At 41.6% G+C, this 17,742-nt stretch overlaps 1 protein-coding gene across 2 annotated transcripts in view; it reads left to right on the top strand.

Moving 5' to 3' along the window:
- Tpx2 (TPX2 microtubule nucleation factor) overlaps positions 1 to 17,742 on the top strand; it is a 43,053-nt gene that overhangs the window by 1,859 nt on the left and 23,452 nt on the right. For both annotated transcript variants that reach the window (XM_029537012.1, XM_021193029.2), the window contains exons 2-4: positions 4,917 to 5,019; positions 14,560 to 14,733; positions 17,224 to 17,346. In XM_029537012.1, the coding sequence (XP_029392872.1) occupies positions 14,628 to 14,733; positions 17,224 to 17,346 (229 nt within the window). In that variant the 5' untranslated portion in view covers positions 4,917 to 5,019; positions 14,560 to 14,627. The remainder of the gene's footprint in view (positions 1 to 4,916; positions 5,020 to 14,559; positions 14,734 to 17,223; positions 17,347 to 17,742) is intronic.

Consider the following 17,742-nt stretch of genomic DNA (forward strand, 5'->3'; position numbering starts at 1 on the left):
GAGAGAGAGAGAGAGAGAGAGAGAGAGTGAGAGTGAGTCAGTGTTGAGATAGGGTCTTGTGTAGCCCAAATGGGCCTGAAAGAAAGGCTGTTCTTTTCTATAGTTTATTTATTTTATGTATTTTGCCTACATATATGTCTGCAGGAAGGTGTTGGATCCCCTGGAACTAGAGTTACAGGGAGTTAAGAACTGCCATGTGGGTGCTGGGAATTGAACCTGGATCTTTTGGAAGAGCAGCCAGTATTCCTAACCACTGGGCATCTCTCCAGCTTGCATAGGCTGTTCTTGAACTCCTAGTCCTCTTTTTTTCACTGCCAGAATGCTGGGTTTATGGGTGTACACCACCATACCCAGTGCTAGAGATTGAGCCCAGGGCTTTGTGTATACTAAGCAAGAATACCCACCAGGCGTGGTGGCGCACGCCTTTAATCCCAGCACTTGGGAGGCAGAGGCAGGCGGATTTCTGAGTTTGAGGCCAGCCTGGTCTCCAAAGTGATTTCCAGGACAGCCAGGGCTACACAGAGAAACCCTGTCTCGAAAAACCAAAATAAAAAAAAAAAGAACTCTACCCATTTCTATGTTTAAGATAGAATCTGTGTAAGTTATTATGTAGATAAATACATTGTTTTTGGTTTACAAGTATTCCTGCAATTTAGAAGTGGAGATGGATGACACTTAAAAGAGGGAAGGTTGGATTTCTGAAGTGTCTGGGATACAAACTGACTCTCAGAAAACAGGGTTTGGCTAGACAGGGACAAGAACAACCAGGCTGCATATATGTTGGATTGGATGTCTAGGAAGGCCCTGTCTAAGTTGGCAGCAAAATAGCAAGTGTGAAAAACTAGATCATAGTAATTTGAAGTTTTCTAGTATGCAAATAAAAACATTCCTTTGGCCAAGTTTATGCTAATGTGTTCATTAGAACCAAATTCTCATCAGATTATCTTGCTGGTCCAGTTAAGTTTGGTCAAAAAAAAAGTTATGTTGAAAAGTCCTTTGTTTCTTGTTCTTGTATCAGGAGAGACTGAATTCTACATTCCCTTTATATTTTTATCCTTTAGCTTTTCTTGGGTCTGTTCTCTACAGTATGAGCCTGTATACCCAGCTTCTTCCTTTTTCAAAAAAAAATTTTTTTTTAACGTTTGGGAGAAGAACAGAGAGGGGAATTTATGTGTCCATTCACAAAGGTGGTGGGTTTGTTTGTTTGTTTTTAGTTTTGTTTTTGTTTTTGCCATGGTAGCAATTAGGAAACAGATCTGATAATGGTGTGATTGACTAGCCTGAGTTATTATGTAAGATATATTTGTATTTGAGACAGACATGTAAATCAGCAGCCCAAGATCCTGTATAATAGATGTCAGGGCTCTCTAGAGGAACAGAATATTACTTACACACACACACACACACACACACACACACACACACACACACACACGATTTATAGGCTGTGGTCCAGCTAGTCCAGTAATGGTTGTCTACCAACCATTGATTCAGTAGTTGTTCAGGCCTCGTGGCTGGATGCATCAGCTAGGCTCTAAGGCCAGTGAAGGAATGGACTTGCCATTGAGAGCAAGCAGGAAAAGAGAGCAAGCTTTCTTCCATGTCCTTTAGATAGGCCCAGATTAATAGGTGGAGCTTCCAACCTCAAAAGATCTGGATTAAACAAACAAAAAAAGCCTCACAGGTGTACCCAGCTGCTTGGGTTTTAGTTAATTCTAGATATAGTCAAGTTGACAACTAAGAATAGCCATTTCAAATTGACCCCTTGTCTACTTGACACACAGTCATATCTATTTATGCCATTCTTAATTTCTAAATGAAGACAACCAGGTCATTATTGCACCCTTCATACAACTGCATTATAAATGTTAGCCTAGGTATCAATGTCCCTTGAGGGACATGCTTTTTTTTTGTTGTTTTTTTGTTTTTTGTTTTTTGAGAAAGGGTTTCTCTGTATAGCCCTGGCTGTCCTGGAACTCACTCTGTAGACCAGGCTGGCCTTGAACTCAGAAATCCGCCTGCCTCTGCCTCCCAAGTGCTGGGATTAAAGGTGTGCGCCACCACTGTGCAAGGGACATTCTTTTGGTATCTCAGAACTTAAATGTGATAACCACTGATATTCTCTTATTTGATCTTACATTGTATGATAAAGAAATCAAGGAAAGAACACAAATCTCTATAAACATATTCTTAACAAAGTATGACAGGAACACACGTCATATTTAATCCTCATTTCTGCAACTGGTCACACAGCCTTAGCTGGTATTTGTTTGTTTATTTATTTTTTTGTGTACACTGTTGCTATCTTCAGACATACCAGGAGAGAGTATTGGATCCCTTTACAGATGATTGTGAGCCACCATGTGGTTGCTGGGAATTGAACTCAGGACCTCTGGAAGAGCAGTCAATGTTCTTAACTGCTGAGCCATCTCTCCAGCCCCCTTAACTACCTTCCTTTACTACCCATTCTGTATTTTCTTCTCCACCCTCAGCAAACTCTTGGTCCCTCCCTACCCCCATCCAGAAGTGACCCATACCTTGATTTTTGAAGAGTCTGTGCCCTTTGTCATCCTGCCTGGATTAGACTGTTGTAGTTCTCCATAGGTTTAAGTCACAGGACATGGTAGTACCAAGAGACACCCTAAAGGACCTCCTGTACTTCAGACCTAATCTTTCTTACCTCTTCTGTGGAGAAGCAATCCAATTTTCCATTGCTAATCTGGATCAATCACCCCTCCTAACACTGTTATTTTTTTCTTTTCCTGTTGACTTAAGGCATCAGAAGCCTCAAGTGGCCAGGGGGAAGTCTGAACTTCTAGTTTAATTGGATATTTGTTATGGCTCCTGGCAGGAATGTTACCCGCTCTGGAACCAAAACTTCTAGGCCAGCAGAACTTAGGGTCCAGAACAGGAAGCAAGAATTTTCCTAGTGGGTTACTAGTGATGGATAGTGCATGCAATGATTCCCTTTTCAATGCCTTTGTTCCTAGACCTATGGATTTTGACTATGGGAGAAACTGTACCACACACTGGATGCTGATTCAAATCATGCATTCTGGAGAACTCTGTCTCAGCCCTCCAGGCTGCTGCCACCTAACTGGTGCTATAACTGGCTTCAAAAGGTCATTCTGTCTTTCTGTCAGGCCAGCTACTTCAGGGTGGTGGGGAACATGGTAAGGGACTCGTGAATTCCATGATTGTGGGCTCACTGCCACAGTCTCTGGCTCTGAAATGAGCCAGATCAGCCTCTTTCTCTAGCCATTCGTTATTGCCCAATGGACCCATGAACAAAGTGTCCAAGATGGTAGAAATGGAGGTTATGCACAGGCTAACAGTGTTGAGTTCTACTCACCAAGGCTGACATGGGTACAGCTGCTGCTGCATGCCAGGTAGGCCAACAGCAGAGACCAATACTGAACCCCAGATATGCCTGAAGTTCTTCCCATTGTAAAGATTTCCTCTTTCAAGGTTATTTCAGAAAGGGGTTCTAATGCTATAGTTATCCACTTCTGGGTAGTGACTTCATAACGTACAGAACCATCAGTAAACCAGCCCATAGTCTTCTCTTTAGAGCACACCCCATGAGGCTATAGGTCATGCTTGGTAACAGATGGATGGTATTTGTAATGGGCGTAGAAACCATAGGCATTTAAGCAACTTCCATACATAACTTGCATATGCCTTTAGCATCTGATCACATACATATTACTTATATTTATTTGAGAATAGATTGCTGCTGTGCATGTCCTGCTTTATATCTTAGTGAGTTAGATAATACCCAGCTCATGATGGCTAGACCAGGTTACATGATGGCCCATCATCAAACATTCAGTTTCCATTAAGGCCCTATAACAGGCAAAGAGCTATCTCTAGAAGGGAGAATAGTTGTTTGCAGATGATGATAGAATCTTGCTCCAAAATCCCAAAGGTATCTTCTGTGATTCATCTTGTAGAGGTCTGCCAAAGGCTCCAAACAGCATCTCTATTTGCCACTGACATCTTAAGTACCATTGGGTTTGTTAGATCATATTGTCAAGTGGTAGAGCAGCCTGCACAGCTGCCTAGACATGTTGAAGAGCCTTCTGTCACAGGACCTATTCAAAGCTAGCAAAACTTTGTATAAGGGCCAAAATAACATACCAGAGTGAGGAACTGTCTTATTTCCAGGCCCACTAAAGTATTTAAAGTATTTAAAATATTTTTGGTGGTGAGGGGCCAAGTATAATAACTTCTCCTTCACTTAGAAGAAATATCTCTGCATGCCCCACACCACTGGACTCCTAAGAATTTCACTGATGTAGGCCCTTAAATTTGGTTGTATTTATTTCCCATCCTCTGATGTATACATGTTTCCAACAAGTCTAAAGTGGTTGCTACTTCTTGCTTACTCACTCCAATCAGCATATTGTTGTCAGTATAGTGGACAAATGTGATATTTTGTGGAACAGAAAGACAGTTATTTGTTATATCAGGCTGCAGACTTACTATACCCTTGAAGTAAAACTGTAAAGTATGCTGCTGACATTGCCAACTGGAAGCAAATTGCTTCTGGTGGTCCTTATGGATAGGTACTGAGAAAAAGGCATTTGCTAGATCAGTAGCTGCATTTCATGTACCAGAAGATGTGTTAATCTGCTCAAATGATACCACATCTGATATAGCAGCCACAAATGAGTCCATGCTTGATTGAGTTCTTTGTTTCTTTTCTTTCTTGTTTTTTGTTCCAGACAAATCTCTGTGCAGCTCTGACTGTCCTGGAATTTGCTCTGTTGAGGCTGATCTTAAAATCCTCCAGACCCACCTGCCTCTGCCTCCCAAGTGCTGGGATTAAAGGCGTGTACCACTACTGCCTAGCCATACACAAAATATTTTAAGTTTATTCTTAACCTTTTAAAATACCTTTCAACCGCTTCCAGGTTCTTCATGAGAAGTGTCTGCAAGAATTCAAGAGACTTGAGAACTTGATTGTGGCTTTGAGCAAGGTTGTAAGAGAGGTGGACTCAAGACAAATTGGATCAGGTGTGTATCCATGAGGAGTTACTCTCAAAGGAATAAGAGAAACATTAGCATACCAGCTTCATAAATGTTTAAAGAACTTAAATGTGTCTTTTTAAGCTAATACATATCTAGAAAGAAATTTCTTAAACTTGGAAAAGAAAAAGTAAAGCTACCCATTATCATTATCATACTTTTTAGAGAAATTATGGCTGCCTTGTGCTGTTGTATTAGATTGAAGCCAGAACTTCACAAATCCTACCACTGAGCTAGTCTTAAATCTTTTTTTTCCTTTTTCCTTTTTTTTGTTTCAAGACAGGGTTTCTCTGTGTAGCCCTGGCTGTCCTGGAACTCACTCTGTTGACCAGGCTGGCCTGAACTCAGAAATCGGCCTGCCTCTGCCTCCCAAGTGCTGGGATTAAAGGCGTGTGCCTTTTGTGCTTTTAATTTTTATTATTTTTTTATTTTGTACATATTTTTAATCTTATTTTAAATGTATAGTATTTTGCCTGTATGTGTATCTGTATCTCATGCCTGTTGGGTGCCCATGGAGTCTGTGATGTCAGTTCCTGTGGAATTGCAGTTACAGACAGTTGAGTACCACCATGTGGGTGAGGGGAGTCCACCCAGGTCCTCTGGAAGAGCAGCTCATACTCATGACTTAATCACTGACTCGGCTCAAGCCCCTTTGGAACTTTCTTTTGGTGTTTTGGGAGAGTGTCTCACTATGTAGCCCTGGCTGACCTGGAACTCACAGAGATCTGCCCCTGCCTCCAGAGCTCAGGGATTAAGGGTGAGTGCTACCACTCCTGGTCCCTTTTATACTTTTCTGTCTTGACTCAGGGTCTCACACTGTCACCTAGACTGACTTTGAACCTGCAATCCTCCTGTTTTCATTCCCTGAGCAGTTAGTTACAGGTCTGTGCCACCATGCCTAGCTTGACTGACAGAAGTTTTTGTCTAAGTGCATATTTTAAGTAAAAAAATGATTCTCTTAGCTAGGTATGGGAGTGGAGTAATCTCAGCCCTGTAATTTCAGATTTAGGAGGTTGAGGCAAGAGAATCAGATGTTCTAGGCTAGCTTTGCCCACATATTCACTTCAAGGTCTCTCTCTCTCTCTCTCTCTCTCTCTCTCTCTCTCTCTCTCTCTCTCTCTCTCTCTCTCTCTCTCTCTCTCTCTCTCTCCATCCTGTCTCAAAAACTAAGAACAAGCTGTGCTTGGGGGTCACATCCTATAGTCCCAGCACTTAGGAGGCAGAGGCAGAAGCATTAGGAGTTGAAAGTCATTGTCAGTAACAGATGTGATCCTGCCTCAGAGATATGTCAAGGGAGGTGTGGGGAGGGTGGCAAAAAGCCAGGTGAATGTTTATTGTTTTGTTTTTTTTTTTTTAAAGATATATTTATTTATTATATGTAAGTACACTGTAGCTGTCTTTGGACACACCAGAAGAGGGCGTCAGATCTCATTACAGGTGGTTGTGAGCCACCATGTGGTTGCTGGGATTTGAACTCCGGACCTTCAGAAGAGCAGTCAGTGCTCTTACCTGTTGAGCCATCTCTCCAGCCCGAATGTTTATTGTTAATATGACCACACAAATAAACAAATACAAGACAGATGTGGTGGTCACACCTTTAATTTCAGCACTTGGAAGAGGCAGAGAGATCTCTAAGTTCAAGGCCAGCTTGGTCTTCATAGAAATTTCCAGAACAGTCAGGGCTACATAGATAGACCCTATCTCAAGACAAACAAACTCAAGCTGGGCAGTGGTGGTGCATGCCTTTAATCCCAGCACTTGGGAGGCAGAGACTGGCGGATTTCTGAGTTCAAGCCCAGCATGGTCTACAGAGTGAGTTCCAGGACAGCTACATAGAGAAACCCTGTCTCAAAAAATCAACAACAAAAAAAAGACAAACAAATTCAGTATGACCCTTAAAAGATTTGTGGTGTGTGTGTCTGTCTGCCTGCCTGCCTGCCTGAGTCTTGTGTATGCAGGAACATGAGTACAGTGGTGTGTGTAGAGGCCAGAGGATAATTTTAGGAATTGGTTCTCCTTCCACCACAGACAGGGATTGAACTCAGGTCTGACCACAGCTCCTTTACCCACTGAGTCATCTCCATTGTCCTTGCTTGTTTTTTGAGATAAAGTCTTATAGGCTGGCCTCAAACTTGCTAGGTAGCCTAGGTTGGCCAACAACTGATGGCGCTCCTGCCGCTTTAGCAGCCCATGTGCTGTGATCCCATTCATAACGACACCATGCCTGTCTAGAATTGATAAGCTCGAGAAAGAAATGAGAGCACGTTTATTGGCATTCTGGGCAGTGGCAACTTAGCCAGGTGTCCAGTGCTGACTTCTGAGTGTTGGGTGGTGAGGGATGGTTTTGGATTTTAAACTGGCCCAATTTTGGAAGCTTCATAGATCTGTTCTGTAAACAGATCTAATTTCAACATAGAAGTTAACAAATGTGGAAACAAAGTCCATTAAACTTTCTTCAGATTTAGTTTGTAAGTCTGATTTGTAGTCATATGCAGGATATGTTGCCATTTGCTGACTCTTTCTAATTCCTTATGTTCAAGAAAAAAAATGAAGATTTTTTTTCCAAAAATGAAAGATAGTGAGATCACGTACCCAGTGAAGGTGGGAGAGTGTTGGGGAGAAAATGGCCTTGTCTGGATGAGATCAGTGTAACTGACCGCGTCTATTGAAGCCTGACTTCTGTTCACTCTCTTAATTGCCCCCCCGGGTTAGCTAGTGCGTCTCTGTTTCTCAGGCCGGGTGCTGAGCTGCTGGGACTTCTCTCGCTGTCTGGCTGTTTTGGGAAGAGCACTGGCCTGCAGTTTCAGGCCTGCGTAGAGTGTGCTCTGTGCAGCTTCCCCACCCCTTCTGAACCTGCACCTTTTGATTTATAGAGCTTGTCAGGGCTGGTTAATTTTGGTTGGAGGATGAGTGAAGAGAGATAAGAGGTGACGAGGTAAGTTTCAGATGAATGTAGAAAAGGTTACATTGCTTCTGCCATCTTCCTCATGTGTATTTGTCTTCAGTTTTCTTTCCTTTTCACCTGTTTTTTTCCTCAGAAAAAGTTAGTCATTTTTATTTTTATTTTTTCTCAGGGCCTATCCAGGAACTCATTCTGTAGACCAGTCTGGCCTCAGACTCAGATCCTCCTGCCTCTGCCTTTTCAGTGCTGGGATTAAAGGCGAGCACCACCTCTGTCCACCTCAATTGTCTGTTTTTTAAGGAAAAGGATTACATATTCATAAATCATTTTGGGAATCAGATGGGCTATATGATATGATAGGTGGTGTTTAATACACAATTTTATAAAGAACTAGTTCATATGTCGTAACTGATTTATGTATAGCATACTGGGTAGGCTTACTTCTTTAAAGAATATTTCTACTTAATTTTATTTTGTGTGGATATTTTTGTCTGCATGTATGTATGTGTACCATGAGCATGCTAGGTGCCCATACGTCTGAAGAAGACAACAGAACCCCAGGAACTAGAGTTAAAGACGATTGTGAACCACCATGTGGATGCTGGGGACCAACCCCCTGACCTGAAAGAGCAGAGAGTTCTAAGCACTGAGTCCCTTTCCCTCCCTCAGATTTCTTGTAGGATTATTTTGTTAGGCTGGAATCTGCTCGTTCCCCACTAGCTGGGAAAAGCCCGGTTGCCCTCCTTCTCCCAACCCTGCCCTCAGAGACGTTTCTGTCCCAAGAGTGCCCTCCCAAGGGCTCAGTTTTTGACCATGTTTGGACACCATGGCTGACACATCATCACTCCTCTTTTCAACTGTATACCCCCTGGCTTTATCCTGAATAAGTCACTTCCATTGTAAGATTAGGTGAACCCATCCAAGAGCTGCCTCCTAAGAAAATTGCCTTTATCTACTTTTAATCTGGTCTGATCTGCCTTATATTTGCATCACTGAGGAAGAAAAAGACTATTTTTATTAAAGCTGGGTTTTTTCTTTTTATTTATTTAATTTTCATTTTCTTAATCTGTTGTTTAGTCAAGGCTAGCCTTGAACTCAGATCCACTGTGTGTGTTTTCCAGTGCTGGATTAAAGTGCCATCAAGCCCATTTTCTCCTGAGAATATTTGTAGTTTTCCAGGAATCTGCACTGTGGCAATTTCAGATAATTTTGAAATATGAAGTTAATTCTCTTGCTTGGCAGCTTGATTTGTTTAAGGGAATGTGGTTGACGTATCTGCTTTTTTTTTCCCTTCAGTGAGACCTGTTGACAGAAATTCAATCTTGATTAAGGATTGCGGGGAGGATCCAGTTCCCACCATTTGTGGGGCTCTCATTTAAACAGCTGCCCTTAGCTTTGACCTGTGCGGTATCCAACTAGGCCCCAGCAGACTTTAAATTTTGCTGTTTTGACAGCCTAATATTTATTGTTTGTAGTGAGGCAGTGTTATAAAACTGTCTTGATTTAACTCTTGACTTTGCTCTGTGTCCTGGTCCCTGCCCCCAACCCACTTCCCCTGTTTGTTTTCTCACCAACCTCAGATCCCAACCCTACTTTGGTTATCTCCATATGCTTTGTCAGCCTTTAACAAGAGGATGAGAGTTCCCAAGTGATAACTGATTCATATTTGTTTTTTTTGTTTGTTTGTTTTTGTTTTTCAAGACAGGGTTTCTCTGTGTAGCCCTGACTGACCTGGAACTCACTCTGTAGACCAGGCTGGCCTCAGAAATCGGCCTGCCTCTGCCTCCCAAGTGCTGGGATTAAAGGCATGAGCCCACTGCCAGGCAATTCATATTTGTTAATTTGATTCCATTTTGAGGGGAGACAAGGTGTTTTTATCATTCTCATGTTTTTCTTTGTTGAGACAAAGTCTCATTTTATAGCCTAGGCTAGCCTGGATCTCAGTATATAGGCCCAGGATGACTTCAAATATGAGTCAGTCCTCTTGCTGTAGGTTCACGAGTGCTGGGATTATAGGTGTGAGACACCATGCTCAGCTAGTGTGGCAGGGTGGCCTTCTGAGTTGGCCACTCTAGGTAAAAAATATATCTTAAAGGAACCATTTTAAAAAATAGGCCATTGGGCTGAAGAGATGTCTCAGTGGTTAAAACACCACATGGTACTTCATAACCATCTGTAACTCTATTCCCAGGCCATCTGATGCCCTCTTCTGACCTCTGCAGGCACCAGGCCACACATGGGGTGCACATACATACATACATACATACATGCAAGCAAAAAACACTCATGCAAGTAAAAAAAAACTGGAGACACGCCTTAGCAGTTATGAGCATTGGCTGCCCTTTCAGAGGTTTTGAGTTCAATTCCCAGCAACCAACTATCTATAATGGGATCATCATGATGCCCTCTTCTCATATACATAAATGCATAAATAAATATTTAAAATATACATAATACCAGAAAGAGTATGTAATGTTTGGATAAGTCAAGATAGTGGTCAATTTATGAACTACAAAAATGCAAAATAGAATTTCCAAGAAGCAATTGATTTGAAATTATTGTCAGATTATCAAAAATATTTAACAAAAACTGCAGGAGTTCCAATCCTTTCTGAATGCAAATATTTTCTGAGGAAAATAAATGCTTAGCTAGCTAGCCTTGTCAATGAAAAGGTAAGCATTTATATAATAATAACACCAAAGCTTAAGAGTGTGGTCTCTCCTGCAGGACTCCCAAGGCCCTCACAAACTCAGCTATTAACACTCACTACTTCGTCATCCATGTATTTGGATATATGAATATGTTGCTTTTTCCTCTTTTTTGTTTCTCTGAAATCAGAGGCCCAGACAGGAGGACAGAGGTCAGCCAGAGAAGACCCCCCCCCCCCCAACACAAAGACACAAACACACGCATAAACACACAGCAAAAAGATAAAGCATGTGAAAAGCTAGATTTGAACACTTGCCAGGTTTTGTTTTGTTTTTTACCAGAATGCTTTAGTGGAATCCAGGTGTGCTCCTCCCACTTTATTTTTGTTTTGTTTGTTTTTTTGAGATTGGGTTTCTCTGCATAGCCCAAGCTGTCCTGAGACTTTCTCTGTAGATCAGGCTGGCCTTAAATTCAGAGACTGGCCTCTTTCTGCCTACTGAATGATGGGACTGAAAGAGCATGCTACCACTGCCTGGCTTTTTTGTTTGTCTTTGAGACAAGGTCTCACTGCAGCTGGAACTCAGGGACAGGCTGGCCTTAGATCTTCCTGCCTTGGCCTTGTGTGTGCCACACCTAGCTCGAGTTAGGGTTTGTCAAGAAAGGGATTTAAAACAGATTTAAGCATGGTATTAAGGGTAGGAAAGGGGCTTGAAGTGGCCCAGAAGTTGACATGGCTGCTTTTTCAGAGGACCTGGGTTTGAATCCCTAACATTCACATGGCAGCTAAGTCCCAGATGAATCTTACCACCTTTTCTGACCTCAGCAGACACTTCATACCCAGACATACAAGTGGACAAAACACATAAAATAAAACACATAAAATAAAAATAAGAATTCATAAATAAATAAAAAAAAATAAAAAAGGCAAAAGAGATTTAAGTAAAGGTCAAAAGAGTGCACATGCTAGGGTGATGGGCAGCTTCTCTGGAGAATTGCTGGAATCGTAGTTTTAAGATGTGCTTGGGGTGTGTTGTGTTCCTGCCTCTTCCTCCCCAGCTCTGCTTGTCTTCATTATAGTCCTGGCTGGGAAGTGTTCCCAGTGACCTCAGTTAGCTATTGAGATCATGGGAATCCAAGATTTTCCCATGTTTTCCAGCATAGTTGTTCAAAAGAAGAAAAAAAAATTTTTTTTCCAAGCAGAGACTTTTAACTATTACCAGAGAAATCCTTTGCTAATTGTCTTTTTTTTTTTTTTTAAACTTTGCATGTGTTATTTATAGGGTATAAATTTGTGTGTGTGTGTGTGTGTGTGTGTGTGTGTGTGTGTTTGTGTGTCTACATAACAAGTTCTAGGCCAATCTGTGCTATGTAAGTCCCTGTCTTTACCCCCACCCCCACCAGCAACAACAACAAAAAAAGCTGGGTGTCTTGTTTCATACCTTTAATCCCAGCACTCTGGAGGCAGAGGCTAAATGACTGAGTTTTTGAGAGCAGCTTGTAGAGATCAAGTTCCAGGCGAGCCAGGGTGATACAGGACGAGATAGTGAGACCCTGTCTTAAAACAAAACAAAACAAAACAAAATACAAGGACAAAAAACGACCTCAGAACAAATAATAACTCAGCAGCAAAAACAAACAAAACCAAACAAAAAAAAAAAAAAAAAAAACAAAAAAAAAACAAAAGAAAAACAAAAAAACAAAAATAAAAAACCAAAGATGAAACAAATAAGCAAAACAAACAAAAAGCCTGTGAATAATGAATAGAAATGGAGGAGAGTGACTGTTAGGATGGTGGGATAGAGAGCATTCTCCAGGTCAGGAGACTGCAGAGCAAGGGCCGTGCTGTCCTGCACACAAATGGAGACCTGACCCTCCTAATACTGCTCAGTCCTAGAGTGGGGTGAGGCGTGTCAGGGTGTGCTTCTGGGAGACAGCTCTTTACACGCTGGATAGTGAGCTATTATTTAATCTCTGGTCTTTAGCTTTCTCTAGGATGAGGACAGTGACTGATGCTTTACAAGGTTGCAGATGAACATTAGAGTCAATAGACAGTTAGTACTTAATAATATAACCTGCCATCTCTGGTAGTTATTTTTGTTCCTATTTTTTTTTGTTTTTTCGAGACAGGGTTTCTCTGTATAGCCCTGGCTGTCCTGGAACTCACTCTGTAGACCAGGCTGGCCTCGAACTTAGAAATCCACCTGCCAGCCGGGCATGGTGGCACACGCCTTTAATCCCAGCATTTGGGAAGCAGAGCAGGCAGATAAGTTCCAGGACAGGGCTACACAGAGAAACCCTGTTTTGAAAAAAACAAAAAAAAGAAAAAGAAATCTACCTGCCTCTGCCTCCTGAGTGCTGGGATTAAAGGCGTGTGCCACTACGCTCAGCTTTGTTCCTGTTTGTTTTTAACCACAATTTTAGTATTGTTATGTGGTTTTTGGTAAACCCTAGTTTGTTAATCACTATCTATAAGCTGCAAAAATCAGATGTTACCATCCAGGCATAGTGGCATACTCCCTGAATCCCAACATTCAGGAAGCAGAGGCAGGTAGATCTCTGAGTCTGAGGCCAGCCTGGTTTACAGAGTGAGTTCCAGGACAGCCAAGGCTATACAGAAAAAAACCCTGTCTTGAAAAATCAAGACAAAAAAAAAAAAAGTCAGATGTTACCTACAGTTCTTCATAATTTTTTTTTAAAGATTTATTTATTTATTACATATAGGTACACTGTAGCTGTCTTCAGACACCCCAGAAGAGGGCATCAGATGTCATTACAGATGGTTGTGAGCCACCATGTGGTTGCTGGGATTTGAACTCAGGACCTTTGGAAGAGCAGTCAGTGCTCTTACCCACTGAGCCATTTCACCAGCCCGGAATAGAGTTTTCTTAAAATATTTCTTAATATTTTCTTAAAATATTTCCAAGGGCAGTTGGATTTCTGAGTTCAAGGCCAGCCTGGTCTACAAAGTGAGCTCCAGGACAGCCATGGCTATACAGAGAAACCCTGTCTCGAAAAACAAACAAACAAACAAAAAATCCAATGGAAAACTATGTTTCACTCTTTTGTGCAGAGGAGATAAAGCTAACACTGTGGGTTTGGAGATAATCATATGTAACAGGTGGAAACTTGCATAGCATTTTCTAGAGTTTTAGTTGGACTTGGGTAAAGATTCTTTGGTATAAAAGCTAATAATGTGTTTTAGAAATTAGGTTATGGGGCAGAGAGTGAGTACCTAGGTGGAAGAAGGCACAGAAATAGGAAATGGCAGATTGAGGGAAAATGAATAATGAGTGCAACACCCAGTAGTGAATGGCAGACTGTAGGTATGCATCAAACTTGGCCTTTTCTTATGAGAGAGAGAGAGAGAGAGAGAGAGAGAGAGAGAGAGAGAGAGAGAGAGAGAGAGAGAGAGAGAGAGAGAGAGAGAAGTTTGTATAATGATCTGTGTGGGTTACTTGCTTGCTATAATGTCTATGGAGCTCAGTGAACAGCATGCAGGAGTCAGTTTTCTCTCTTATGGATTTTGGGGATCAAACTAGGTATTCATGCTTGGTGGCAAGTGCCTTTACCCACTGAGCCATCTCACCAGCCCCAAACTGACTTCTTTCTAAATCCAAAAACTAGAACAGTCTCCCAGGCAATTAATTTTTAGGTTGATTTAAAATGGTAAGATATATTTACAAGATTTCCTCCCCTCCCTTCTCCTCCCCTCCCCTCCTTGTGTTTTGATTTTTGAGACAGTGTTTCACTATGTAGCCCTAGCTGACCTGGAATGTATTATGAAGATCAGGCTGGTCTTGAACTCACAGAGATCCATCTACCTCTGTTTACAAAGTGCTAGAATTAAAAGCATGCAATTGCCATACCAGCCCCTGGATGATTTTCTAAATTGGAAATATAAAAACCAAAGTATTTTGTAGGAATCAATATTTACTATTGATGTACAACCAATTTTTTGTAACTATTTCTTCCCTCAGAAGACAATCTATTGAGGAGAGTATTAGAACCCTGGAAAAAGCTTGTTCTTCTGCACTAAGTTGGGGCAATGTCACAAGTCCCGACTACTTACTCTTTTGATGCCCCCACCGACTTTATCAATTTTTCATCTTTGGATGCTGAAGAGGATTCTGAAAATATAGACTCATGGTTTGGTAAGTGACACTTTTTCTTTTGTTTTTGTTTTGTTTTCAAGACCTGACTTCACTGTGTATGTACCTCTGGCCATCCTAGAACTTGCTCTTTAGACAAGGCTGGCTTTGAATTCAGAGAATCCCCTGCTTATGCCTCCTGAGTACATGCATTAAAGATGTGTGACACCAACCTGCTGTTTCTCTGCCATTTTAAGGGTTAGTGTCTTGCTTGCTGAGGACATTTCAAAAGCAAAAGGGCTAGAGAGATGGCTCAGCAGTTAGGAGCACTGACTGTTCTTCCCAAACCCACTATGGCAGCTCTCAGGTGTCTATGGCTCCAGGATTCAATACCTTTTTCAGGCCTCCACACCGCCAAGTGTGTACATGGTGCACAGATTTGTATGTGGGCAAGACACCCATACACATAAAAATAAATTAATAAAATCAATCAAATTGAAAAAGTAAATACATTCTCCCATGATTTAATAGAAAAAACAATTTACTTTTGAACTACAGAAGTCTCTGTTTAGATGTGAAATTAGATTTCTTTCTTCTAAAGATTTATTTATTTTATTTATATGAGTACACTGTAGCTGTCTTCAGACACACCAGAAGAGGGCATCAGATCCCATTACAGATGATTGTGAGCCACCATGTGGTTGCTGAGAATTGAGCTCAGGACCTCTAGAAGAGCAGTCACTGCTCTTAATCGCTGAGCCATCTCTCCAGCCCCCCAAAATAATTTTTAAATAGAGACATTATGGTATTAACAAACCAATCCACAACAGATAAAATAGTTTGATTTGAGAGGCTTCCCCCCTCCCAAATTTTTTTTGTTTGTTTTTCTAGACAGGGTTTCTCTGTGTAGCCCTGGCCATCCTGGAACTCACTCTGTAGACCAGGCTGGCCTGAACTCAAATCCGCCTGCCTCTGCCTCCCAATTGCTGGGATTAAAGGCGTGTGCCACCACGCCCAGCCCCGAATATTTTTTAAAACATTTTAAGTTTTATTTATGTATACATATCTGTGTGTGAATGAGTGCAGTGCCCATGGAGGCCAGGTGAGGAGCCTAAGATCATAGACCTAATTCCCAGGTACTTGTGGACTGCCTGACATGGGTGCTATGAACTGAACTTGGGTTTTCTGCAAGAGCAGCAAGTGCTCTTAACCATTGAGCCATCTCGCTGTTTCTCAGCTTGTAGTTGTCATTTTGATATAAAATTAATAAGTGGGTCCAGTTGTTGATGAGAGCTTCATTTAATCCTTTCTCTTGTCTCCCTCATCCTTATTAAGAGGCATTAACATCAGTCTGTGGGAGGAACAAAAATGACTATTGTGGCTGCGTTTGCCATTTACAATACAGAGTTCAAATGAGATGGCATCTGGTATTCTCTGGGGAAGGAATTCAGTGGTTCAGGGCCCCTTTGAAGGAAGGGCAGTTAAGAGGGTCTGCTGTCCTAGGGAGGTCTTGTCCCATGCCCCATAGCACTGCAACTCAGAGCTGACACCCAAACTGCCTGAAGATTTCTTTCTTTTTTTTTGTTTTAAACAATGTTATTCCAGTAACCGTAAGCATATTTCAAATACAGCCCCCCTCTAAGATTTATTTATTTATTTATTTATTTATCTATTTATTTATTTATTTATTATATGTACATACACTGTAGCTGTCTTCAGACACACCAGAAGAGGGTGTCAGATCTTGCTATGGATGGTTGTGAGCCACCATGCGGTTGCTGGGAATTGAACTCAGGACGTTCAGAAGAGCAGTCAATGCTCTTAACCACTGAGCCATCTCTCCAGCCCCCTGAAGATTTCTTTTTGCAAGTTTTCTCTATGTTCCCAGTATCCATAGAAAGGAGATATTTACATAGCAATTTTAATGAAATTAAGTACAGACTCTAGGAGAGAGAGAGAAATCCTGTACTTTAAAAATCATCTTAGCTGTTGTCTATTTCTTCCTTTCTGTGTGTCACATCTTTTCACATAGTTATAATCAGAGTGTCCATGCATGCTGTAGTTATTCAGGGACTCCTGCACTCCTGCAGCCTGGCACAGTGTGCTGTTGCTGGGACAGACTGTTTTTACACCAGCTTTAGTCACTGCAGAACTCAAGATAAAACTTGAGAAAACTTGGTTCTGCTCTACTCTCACACACCCCACGCTTTGTGAATATAAACTGTCCTTTGTCCCTTGTAATCTTACAGTTCCTGGGGGCCAAAGCCTCTTCAAGGTCACTGTGATCTATTTAAATGGTAGATAAGGCCAGATAATGTTGGTGTGGCCCTAACTGTATCTTAACAAAGGTAGGAGTCACTCAGTACCGGATCTGCAATATTTTGTAGGATGCTGGGTGTGGCGAACGCTTTGAGGATGGATTTTGCAGTCTGTCCTGATGTGTAGTGAATGCACAGTGCTTTCCTTTAGTTGCTAACAGTGCTAGAAATGGACTTTTCTCCCCATTTGAATGCGTGACTTCCCTGGTTTGCTTCCTTACTGATTATTTCACAGATGAGAAGGCCAACTTGGAGAACAAGTTTCTTCGCCAGAATGGAATAGGAGAACCTTTTCAGGGGAAGACTTCCTTAAGAAAAGCCAAACTTCAACAAGGCTGTGTCACACCGTTGAAGGCAGGTAAGGAAAAGCAGCTTAGATAGGAGTCTTGAAGGCAGCTGGCGGTGACTAGCTGTCACCTGAGGGAATCACCAGAGACTGGAATTGTGGTTTGTTTGGGTGTGAATTCAGTTTGTGGTAAATGTACTCTTTTTCCTGAGACAGGGTCTGTGTGGAGCTCAGGTTGCCCTCAGACTTGTAATCTTCTTGCCCCTGCCTCTCACATGCTAAGATTGTGGGCACCACCACACATAACTATACTTTTCTTTTGAATATACCTTTAGGATTCATTTGCTAATTTTTTTCCAGCTAGGGATTAAATCTAGGAGTTCATGCTTAACAAGTGCTCTACCAGAGTTATGGTACTATCCTGAGTACTACATTTTTTTTTTTTTTTAATTTATTTATTTATTATAT

This window comes from Mus pahari, chromosome 3 (assembly GCF_900095145.1).
Source record: "Mus pahari chromosome 3, PAHARI_EIJ_v1.1, whole genome shotgun sequence".
NCBI classification, from domain to species: domain Eukaryota; kingdom Metazoa; phylum Chordata; class Mammalia; order Rodentia; family Muridae; genus Mus; species Mus pahari.